The sequence below is a fragment of the Lagopus leucura genome, unplaced genomic scaffold (assembly GCF_019238085.1).
Source record: "Lagopus leucura isolate 7727_CA_CO unplaced genomic scaffold, USGS_WTPT01 Super-Scaffold_100008, whole genome shotgun sequence".
NCBI classification, from domain to species: Eukaryota; Metazoa; Chordata; class Aves; order Galliformes; family Phasianidae; genus Lagopus; species Lagopus leucura.
In genome coordinates this window covers 9,503,652-9,515,339 of record NW_024962265.1, presented here as the reverse complement: position 1 = coordinate 9,515,339, position 11,688 = coordinate 9,503,652, and the positions used below count along the sequence as shown (strand labels likewise).

The window sequence follows — 11,688 nt, the reverse complement described above, 5'->3', positions numbered from 1 at the left end:
AGGAAGGAAGGAAGGAAGGAAGGAAGGAAGGAAGGAAGGAAGGAAGGAAAAAAGAATGAATTCCTTAAAGACGTATGTAATACTATTTTTCATAACATTTTTCCATGTAACCATTTTCACATCTGTCCTTCTATTACTTTCTCCAAAGGATCAGCCACAATGACAGCAAACAAATTTTCAGGACTAATGTATTAAATTTTGCCAGAGTTTTGCCAATGTATGAATCCTCACCATAGCACTCTGCTATCCTGAATAGGTAATTTCTTATACAGGTAAAATGTGCACATAGGTAGTAAATTTTCAGTTGGTATACTCTGCACAGAATTTCAGAATAACTCCATAAACTGTAAAGCTCCAATAGCTGAGGTCCCTGTGACTCTAAGTTACTGACAGCTGCATATACCTAAAGCTGAGGAAGCAGAAGTGTTTCCTTCACAGAACTCCCATTCTGATTGCTAAGGGATCACATTTTTACTGGATTCAGTTAAATCGTACCTCTCAGTGGTGAGTTAGCCCTAAGACACCTAAAAATAGAACAGATATTTAAAGTAGATTAATCAAGGTTCAGTTATTAAGAGAGAAAGTGAGAGAGAAAGAGAAGATCAAAGTAAAATAATACCACAGCTGTAATGTATCTATAAAAAAATTCTTCATCCATTCTACTCCTCTTTTAGAACTGCTGAAGGTGAGCAATGCTATTCCCCTGAACCTAATAGCTTATAATTTTAATTCCAAGCACAAGTATTTTCAGAAAATAAATTATTAATTTCCCTTCAAATGATAGAATCCTAGAAGTTCTCTGGCCAGAAAGGACTTAAAATAGATCTAGTTCCAAGACCCTTGCCATGGCCTGGGTTGCCTCCTGTTAGATCAGACTGCTCAGGACCTCATCCAACGCAGACCTTCAGAAATGGGGCATTCACAACTTCTCTGTACAACCCGCTTCAGTGCCTCTTATTTTTATAGGAAGAAGTTTTTGTTGAAAAGTTCAAATGTTAACAGTTTTGGTACTGTGTCTGGGATCCATGTCAGTTATTGTAAGCATTTTCAGCTTTGAATTTGCACAGCACATATATATCCCAAATGAGTCATAATGCTTTGAGAACTGTTATGATAGGATTCTGACTTAAAGTATTAGCATCATTACTGGAAACTATTTTGTCTGCACTGCTTGCTTGTATTTTTTATTATTATTATTTTTTTTTTTACTGTACCTATGGAAGAGCCAAAGTGCTGTAATAAGAATTGCATCTGTTCTTTAAGACAACCACAGAAAAACAAGTCTACCATTAAGCTTTTGTGGTGAATGTTTCAACCTATTTTCTTGTAAGATGTTGTTATATTGTCTCAGCCAAGATTTTTATGTCCAGTGGAGGTAAGAATCTGTACAGAAATATCAAAGTATTTTCTTTTAGTTTCTGATGCTAACATTTTCCATCTACTGATAAGTGTCATTATCTTTATTCCCTATGATAACAGCTTCTCAAACTCACCAGCTAGAATGCAAAAATAAGAACATCATCCAAAAAAACACAAGAAATGCTGTTCTACTTGAAAAACATGGTTCACGGTAAAGCTTTTTTATTTTCCCTGAGCAGTTGTCCAAAGAGGATTATGGGTTTGATCTTGCATTTAGCAATTCATAACAGCCTGATTTACTTCAGCTTTCAAACAACATTCTATGACTTTGCCTATAATCCAAAAGGCGAAGTGCCAAATACATGGTGTGACTTTGTTAGAACCATCTGAATAATGCAAAGCATTAATTTTACAACTCTAACAGCAACAACAAAAAGAAAAAATAATATTTATTGGTTCAAACCAGGTGCTTTAATTCTTAAGATCTCAAATAGAATAGTGTCTGATAAATGTTCTACATTAAAGTCTACTGTGCAATATTATCTATATAGTTCTTCTAATTTGTGATGGACATTTATTTCAGTTTCTTAAACTTTCATTAATCATTAGTTTGTGGGCCATGCCTTCTGATGCTTCTTGTATTTATATTTATATTAGTAAAGAAGTCTGACATTCCACTTAAATTTGAAAATAATAGCAGCTAATTCAAGCATAAAAGAATGTACTCAAATACAAATCACCTTTTTTTTCCTCAGCAGAAACAACCCCTAACTGAATATATTCCTTTGGTTGACTCAAAGTATAACTGAAAAACATGAGGGCAGTGCCTCTTTCTTCCTCTTAGCATGATAGAAACCATGGTCAGACAGAAAAAAAAAGAGTTCAGCCAGGGCACAGGGAAATGGAAACTACCATAGTGACTCTAGTAGGATGCTGCAGTGGGTGAGTATGTTGTCATCTCATTTAGGATCCTCATAGTTTTCTCACTAGAACATTTACCACTATCCAAAAGTGTGTAAAGTGTTCACTTTAAAATAAATATTTCTCATAATGAAAGACATGTTGCTGTAAGCTACAAGAAAAAACCTTAGGTTCTCTTACTACCTTTTCTATATGAAGTTTCTGTATAGTGTCCTGAGATACAAAGTATTAAATGAGTTTACCCAAATTATATCACATCTGGAGGTAAATATTTCAAGAAATACCTTGTCTTGGAGTAGTTTCGGACTACGCCAAATAAGTAAACAGAGATAAAGAAAATTATCATTTTGCAGAATTACTTAGAAGACTCACTAGGTGGTTGTCACACCTGTATTCTACAACCTACTTAACCATTATGACTGTACTAGTGGGAAAATTGCAGCAGAATCATATTCTGTATCTCTTTTGAATCTGTTTCCCACACCAAAAAGAGTTTTGTGCTCAAAATATCACCATACCACTCAGTCCTGAAACTACATGAATAAGTTTGACACCTCAGTTGAAAATGTTACACCCAGTAGAAGATACTAAGTCTGATAGTAAGCTGTAACAGAGTCAGGAAATTTAGTTTGAATTTAATTTCAGGTCACTTAGTGCTCAAATACTTTAGCAACTCAAGTATCAGACTCTAAGATTTTAGTCTGACCACAAAAAGTATTTGTTTTCCCAATCATTGTTTCAATACAAAGTAAAAAGCTATTATCACCTAAATTATACCAATGTTGTGGCAATCAAGAGCATATAGGACACCAAAAGGCCTAAAGATTACTTTTGCACATCATAATGAGATCAAAATACTACTTGTATTGTCTACAGGAAAAATTTACTGTTAAATTATCTGACGTTATCTACTTCAATGGTAATCATTTTCTCCTTCCTCTACCAGTCCAACTTTTTAAAATGTATACTTAGGCTTAGGAGTTATAGTCTTACTGAGCACTGGAACATTCTACTGTCTCCCTTGAAAAATCTTCATTTTTATGGACACGTCATAGACAACACAAGGCTTTTATTAATCAAGTCTGGTGATGTATTCAACATGTCAGTTTTCAGGGTTTCCAAGTCTCATTCTAATCTGTGCAATAGTTCATGCTTTATTAAAGAACCACATCATGGAGACTTGTAATAATGTGAGAAGTCTCATTCCTTTCTTTCTACCTTTGCATCCCACTTCACTAACCTAACTAAGAATAAAAACATAATGCCTCTGAATTTTCCGTGAGAAGATAAACTTAAATTCAAGGTTTATGTTTTAATCAAGACTGTTAATGAAATCTTGTTTATGAAAGGAGTTTTATTTCATTATTTTTCTTGTTTACACTTGCAGAGCTGGATTATATCTTTCAGAACTTCAGCAATTTCCCAAGTGGTTATTTGTTTTGTTGTGTTAAACTTTCAACTGGCTAGGATAATGAAAGATGTTTTCTTCTATTACGATAGCTACTGATGTAAGTAAGTTGGATGAAGATCTTCATGTGGTAGATGGAAAAAGATGTTTACGATTTTTAGTTATGAAGAAAATAACATCCCCATAGCAGTACCACTAGTCATTATTCATGTTGGATGTTCGTTGGATGTCAGAAATAAACTAAATTTTTGAGGAAAAAAAAAATCAAGAAAAGGAAGATACCTTAGTGTATAAATTTCAGGTATCGATTGCAATCCTTCCAAATAGCACAACAAATGCAAAATAAGATGCCACTGGGGAGAAAAATAGCAAAGAGGGTATTTGTCCACATACTGTGTATAAAACTCAGAAAAATTTAAGATTTAAAACATATTTGAGTGAAATGTTTTTAAAAGTGTTGTTTCAGATATATAGAAGAGATATATTCCCTTTCTGTAGCATCAGCAGGCATTTTAGACTGATATTCATTATTTTTTGTATCATATTTGTAATGAAATGACCTTGAATAGTTAAAAGATGGAATAATTAGGATATTCAATTATTTTTTAAATAACAGATAATCAAGTCAAATTAGCTATTTTTTTTAAAGAACAATCATCATTGCAAGCCAAAGTAAACAGAATTTACAGAATTTTTCAATTGAGACAGGGAAAAAAAAAGAAATATGATAACTGAATTTTATGTGAAATTTGTGAAGGGAAGATGCTGTTGGAACTTGGGGCAGGGGCAGAAATCAGAAATTTATCATCATATGAAAGACCTTCAGGAAAAAGGCATAAAAAGCTTAACTTCATCTGAAATAAAAGGAAGACACAGTGTTCAACACAGTAAATGTCTCCATTTTTTTTAGGAAACTTATACTTAAAAAAACAACAAGGTTATACCCAAGAAAATGTATTCATAACTATGTATCTGAAAGGGGGAGAAGAAAGAAACGAGCAAATTTTAGAACTTGGTAAAGTGTACAAAGCCAATTATACAAAATGATGGATTATCTCACTATCACAAATGCTTTTTTGAAAGAGATATCAAAGCTAAACCTTATCTCAGTGAAAACAGTGAAAATAAATATTAATAAACACAAATTAAAAATAAAATAAAAAACAAGCCTTAATTATATGCATAGAAGTGCACTTGGTAATCCTTGTGTAGAAGCAAAGATCATTGAGTAGAGTTTGCAGTAAAACAAGAGTTCTCAGCAAAGTTGGACTGAATAATAGCATGTAAATGTGGTGAGCTCTTTAACTTCTTTACAAAATATGATTTGTGAAATATTTTGAATTAAATTCAGCAATGTATCTTCAGGATAATGCTTTTCAAAGGATATAAAGCAACAAGGGTAAATTGTGTATTGACACAGGCCCCAGTACAATACAGTAAATGTACTGATTTCATTAAGAGAAAATGAACTTGAAAGTAGGTGTCACAAGATGGCTTCAGATATGATATGCTCACAGTGATTCACTGTATAAAAGCATGGCCACTGTAAAAATTGAAAAAAAAAAAATGGTGGACGTTGATATCAAAATCATTTACTGGGTCATGAAATACTTGCTATCTATGAGAATAGTTAGGAAGCAGTTTTTTAAACAAATTCACTCAAGACAGTTTATTCTCTTAAGTCTAGAATTAGTCAATTAGATAACGTGAATTAATACTCATAATTTTAACTTACTTTTAACTTAGTTTCAACTTGCTTTCATTTATTTTGACTTCTCCTTATGCATGTTTCAGTATCAGAAATGTCCAATTTCCTGGCTAGAATGCAAAAAGTGAACATCTTTTCCAAATGACTTGTCATTTGGAAGGAAGGAAGGAATAGAAGGGAAAGAATGAAAGAGAAATAGAAAGAGAGGCAGAAAGGAAGCAAAAAAGAAAGAAAGAGAGGAAGAAAAAGCAAGCAAGCAAGCAAGCAAGCAAGAGAAAGGAAGGATGGAAAAAAAACGCAAGAAACAAGGAAAAAAGAAAGAAAGAATGAAAGAAGAAAGAAGGAAAGAAAGACATAAAATGAACAACTGAAACAATTCTGAAATGTGCCCAAGAAAATAACTTTTTATATTGAATAGATTTAGAAGCCAGATTAAGTTTAATGTGGTTATTTATATAAAACAATAATTTGGCATGAAAAAGTTTATAAACCATACCCATAAGAACTGCAGTAAGCTATACAGATGGAATGTCACCAAAATAAAACCAGCTGTCCAAGAAGTCATCTCTTGCTTGTCACAATTGAATAGTTTCTCAGAAAGGTGTCTGGAGGATCATGTAATTATTCTTAACTTCTGAAATTTATTTTCTTGGCAAAAGAGCAATCACAGAAAAAAAAAAAAATCTGCAATTTTTAGAAAGCAGTTTGCAATATATAATATAGGGATAATTTTTTCCTTATTTTTATATTGGCTTTCAGTCTAGTTGTTAAGCAGATTCAGGAAATGCAAAGAATATATTTCTTTTTGGCTTTATGTTGCTCTCAGTCACACACCCACACACACATACACACCCATGCACATATATCCCTCATTAGCAGCTGCAAAGATTGTCAATTTCTTTGGAATCCAAATTGAAGTTTTTGCTAAGTCCATTCTTTGTAACTCTCCTATAGTCAGCATGAAAACACAAGAAACAAAGGATAACGCTAACAACTGATAGCATGTTCTATAATTGGATGGTAGATGCAAAAGGACAGCTCTTTCTCTTCCAGGAAAAGGTTATCTGCACAGCAGGATGCTGAGACCCATTGGCAGAAACAAACGGTCTGCAGTTTGTACTCTGACTTGCTGTATCTAACCTCTGGCTAAATTACAGAGAACTTTTTCCCTTGTAGGATTTTTCTTCCTATGCATCTGCACAAGAATTAAATCCCTTCTATTTTGCATTGCATTCCACAATCTTTACAAATATGTGACGCTTTTTTCCAAGGCACCCTGAGCATTATGTGCTCCATTTGCAATGGGGTCTCAGCCACAACTTAGTGCGTCTGGGTTTGGAGGAGGGAGTAAAAAGAAAAGCACAGACAGGACAGTGATTTAGGCAAAACAAAGACGGACTGGCATGAGGAGTGACAAGAGCCTTGCTACATGTTGTATACATAAAAAATGTGCTGCTGGCCAAAGCAAGGAGTCATAGAAAGAGTTGGAGCTGATGGGAGATGGATGGAGCAGCCAGTCCCACACTGTGCCAGCAGCACTGAGGACTGCCAGGCATGGCCAGGCACATCAGGCAGCACATGGGTGGAGGCCCACAATTCATTTAGCTCCATCTCCTGTAGCTAGATTTTGCCAGAACATCTGACTAATCTGGAGCATGTTCCTAGCTCTCCTTCACTGCAACACTGCTTTATGTGTGGGTACTAATCACATACAGGAATAGTTCTACTATCCTCTAATGGTACTGCCAAAGAAAAGAAATGGAAAAGAGATGAGGGAAAATTAATCCTCACCCCTTCACAATGCTTTGTAGCTGCCCTAATTTCTTACTGCAATGAACAAACTTTGCTCACATCTGGAGGATGCCAATTCTACTATTCCAGCTTTCCAAGCAAGTGTGGAAATCAATTCTTTCTCATCTCTATGCTTCCTTGTAGCCACTACCCTTCTACTCCCACCTCAAGTCTGATGGGAGAAAGTGAAATTCCAGTACTCATTCATGACATACAATTGCAAGAAGTTCAGGGCAATTCTCCCCTCCTTACATAAAGCTTTTACCCATCAAGAGGCCCAGTTATCCTGCTTTCAAATCTCCTTAGAAAAGTTTGAAATGCTTAAGTGGCAAACTAATGTTCAGTGTAAAGATCCAGAAGGGAGATATTATGCTCTCTGAGGGAGTCTGTGAATTTCCCTTCCAACCCTGGCCTCAGTTGAAGTATTACAATAATGACAGATGAACTCCTCCAATAAGAGGCTTTCCTTTCTTGACTTCAGTGCACGATTTTCCAGAGTTTTATGCAACATTTTAATCTCATGTCTTTCAACTCTAAGTTCGCCTGCTAGGTTGCTTATGAAAATGGCATTAATAGAAACAGAAAATCTGTTAAGCAGGGTAAGAGCGTATTACACGCGAGAGCAAAACAAGCAACCCCTGGCACTGAGCACCAAAAGGATTCCATTAAACAGAAGGAATACAGTCTTCCAACTGGCAGAGTAGCATTTTGCTCCGTTGACAGTATATAGAATAATGACTATCTACAGCTGGGGTGGGGAAGTATAAATCACATTAAACTTTAAAATACACGTAGCTAAGCAGACCACAGGAATACACAACTTTCAGATGTTGATTATTGGTATGGGATTTTTTGAAGCAAAAGTTATTTATAGGAACTAAGTGCAACTCCCACATCTTCATTATAAACTTTTCAAATGATCTGAACTACAGAAAATGCTGAGAAATAATGGTAAGGAAACACTCAGATGCCAGTCTTTTGCAGAAAAATATCTTTAATTTAGATTAATCTTTAGCATTCATTCTTCTGCAACACACAATCCAGTTTCATTACATATCTTGCTTCAGTTTCACTAGATTAATGTTATTAAAGAAATAGTAAGAAAACTGAATATTAAGAATGAGTGAGGAAGAAAATTCTAATAAAAGTTATTAGCTTCAGATTAATTTATTTCTGCAAGTGATAGAAACATTGTCTTCATACAGAATTTAGGACACTGTAGCCAAACCTAAAAGATCCAGTCACAGAGTAAAGAAGACTCATTATTAGGTAAATTTAAACTCAACTTTGATAGAACATTAGTAGAAAAATGTATGGGAATGCATTAGCAAAATAGTTCTTATACACATATTTGATTATTTTCATCACTTAGCTTTTTCATATATAAAAATAATAAATACATAGAGATATATTAATCTTTCTTGAAAACCTTTCAGTAAAAACAATCCAAAACCATTCCCCCCTCCTTTCATTGTAAAAATCCTGGAACATTTGTTGAGGATCATCTCTTTTTACAAACCAAGGTAACTGCAATGGCAGTGTGTGGTAAGATTCATCTTTCTTGTCCATAACACAAACAATAGGATTGATTAATATTAAGGTAGGTGGGGAAGGAAAGTTAAAGAAGGTAGTGTTGCCAAGAAACTGTCACTATGAAAGTTGGCCAGAAAACAAGTTATACTACAAGAAAAATTCTGAAGTTTAGGAAATCTAATTTCCTTTCACATCAGGATGAACCATACACTAAACTGAAGAATCCATTGGTTAGGATGTAGCCATAATCATCAGTCTACTGATGCTCATAGTATCAATCTCTCAATCTCTTCCATTAGAATATTAGATTGAATTTGGGAAAGTACAGATCTGACTACTGGCAGGCAGAAAAAGGACTCTTTCAAGGAAAGTGTCCTAGTCATCAAGGGATTAAGCACAATCTAGCTTCTTATGAACCTGGCCATACACCAGTTTCTGTCTAGTTGGTCAGATGAAGTAACATGAGTTCTGATTTTTTTCAAGCTCATCAGTTGATGAGTTTCTATCCCAGGTGGGAACTGCTCACCATCATTTTGTACTCCAAGCTATTGTAAATGTTTCTTGATGCAAATTTCTTTCATTTTATATGAGGGAGCTAGGCCAAAGAAATTTTCTTTCTAAAAGGAAAAGTTTTGATGGGTCAGCATTTTCCAGTTAAAAAAAAAAAAAAAAAAAAAACCAAAAAAAAAAAAAACATCACAATATTTCCTCAGAAAATTCCTAACTAGCTCTAGTCATCAAATTTTCTGAAAGGTCACATGTCCATAGAATGGAAATTGCAATGTATGTGGAAAAGGAGTTCAGAAAAATGTAGTACTGTAGTGGCTATATCTCCGTTTCACCTGCTTCTAGTGCCTATGAAAACAATCAGCACTGAGCAGACTGAACACAAAAGCTCTCATGAGGTGCTCAGCACCTGACAGAACTGCACTCTTACTATAGGGGAAAAATGACATGTCTATTGCACATGATTTTACCCATTGATTTTACGCATTTTTTTGCACACTCAGATAAAAAACTATTCCACTTTAAAATAATATTTAAAAAAATATATGTATATATATGTATATATATATATTCTTTTTTACTAGAAAATCTAATCGTATCTTAGAAGCCATTAACATCACTTGCCATACCCTCTGCTTGGTGCGCTCAAGCCTTGCCCCTGACACTGTGTGTGCCTGCTCTCGCTCTGCTTTCTCCTGGCAGATCCTTTCCCTGAATTCTGGCTGCCTTTTGTTTCTGTCTGTGTAAAGGTCTGACCCTAACAATGTTGGTGGAAGGAAGGAAGGAAAGGTTTGTAGAAACCTTTGCAAACTTTTTTCCTCAAGCGTCTCCCCAGAGGGCCAATAGAAACACAGGGTTAGCTCTCCAGATATCCAGTCCAAGGGGGACACTTCAGGAAAGAAATTCAGCTAAAGAGCTTCCAGCACTTGATTACTTATTGTTTGTCCCTTCCCCCCTCACTCACCCCCCCCTCCGCTCCCGGATTTCATCGGGAACGTCTAATGAAATTACAAGTACTTCAGTCTGGAAATAGCACGTTTGTGCTGCTGAACTCTAGCAAGGGCTTTCCCTTTCAGCAGCATACTATCTTATGCTTTGGGTATTCCTCGTCAATTTATTTAAATTAACATTTCTCTTAGCACTCGGAAATTATAGGCAGATGTTTCCTCATACCCTGATTATAGGCAACGATGAAACGTCCTCCTCCCGCTCTCCGATCTCTCTGTCCTGAGAGACTCCCGAGTGCCCCTCACTGGGAGGGGAGGTGATGGAAGCAGCAACACTTCTACACCACCCAGTTTGTCCCCGCCGAGCACAGGTTGTCCCGAGACGACCCGGGATGGGCACCGGCACCCAGAACCTCACCCCGAGCCGCACCCGGTGCTGGTGCAGCTAAGGTAGAGCTGACGGGCGCAGGGTAGAGAGAGGGAGAGAGGGGAGCGATGCAGCTGTGAGCTGGGGAGGGGTGGGGGATGTCGCTAGAGAAGTGATAGAAGAACTAACCTGCCGCAGGGATGGAGATGGGAGGCAGCAGCAGCTGATGGAGCAGCAAGGCTGGCAGGAGTTGGGTAGCCCACATGGTGCTGGCGGCCCCCCCCGGAGGCTGGCGGGGAGGAGATGGCTCCTCGGAAGGACTCTGTGCACAGCCGGTCACTAAAGGAGTCAGAGCAAGCCGAGCTGCTTTTTATTGCGATGATCTAAGTTTGTTGTGTGATTAACTGGAAAGATCTGGGTCCCAACTCCCTCTTACGGTAAGAAACTGTTCAACAACATATCCTCTCTGCCTCCTCTCCCCCTCCCCTCCCCGGGAGCTGCCTCCCCTCCCGCCCCGCAGACGGCCCAAGGCAGAGGGTTCCCACCGCTGCCTGCCTCCCTCCTTCCTCGCTCCTCCCCCCACCGCGTCCCTCCCGCAGTCCCTCCCGGAGTTCAGGGCCAGTACCGGACGGGCCAGGTCCCCCACTGCTGTCCCAGGGTCCTTGCCTGCTGCTGCATAGTCCCTCAGACCTTCACCTTTCTCCATCCTGGCCCGCAGCCCTTTTGCTCTCTCACCTGCAGCCAGAACAAATCTTTCCCTTCTTCTAGACATCTCCCCTTGTGACCTCTCCCTTTCTCCACCTGCCCCTTCACCCTGTTCAAAGGCAGCATAGAATCATAGAATCACAGATCGTCTTAGGTTGAGAGGGATCTTAAAGATCATCCAGTCCCAAACCTCCAACCACAGGCAGAGTTGCCACTCTCCAGATCAGGCTTACCAGGGCTCCATCCAACCTGGCTTTGAATACCTCCAGGGATGGGGCATCCATATCTTCTCCAGGCCATGTGTGCCAGTGCCTCAGCACCCACTGAGTAAAAAATTTTGTCCACGTATCTAATCTAAATATCCCTTCTTTTAGTTTAAAATCATTCCCCCTTCTCCTATCACTATCTGCCCACGTAAAAGTTTGTCTGCCTCCTGATTTAA

The 11,688-nt window shown here is 37.5% G+C and overlaps 1 protein-coding gene across 4 annotated transcripts in view; it reads right to left on the bottom strand.

Annotated features, from left to right (window-relative positions):
* Positions 1-10,860, bottom strand: part of HGF (hepatocyte growth factor) — a 62,022-nt gene extending 51,162 nt beyond the window's left edge. For all 4 annotated transcript variants that reach the window (XM_042872906.1, XM_042872907.1, XM_042872908.1 and 1 more), the window contains exon 1: positions 10,731-10,860. In XM_042872906.1, the coding sequence (XP_042728840.1) occupies positions 10,731-10,806 (76 nt within the window). In that variant the 5' untranslated portion in view covers positions 10,807-10,860. The remainder of the gene's footprint in view (positions 1-10,730) is intronic.
* Between the last annotated feature and the right edge of the window lie 828 nt (positions 10,861-11,688).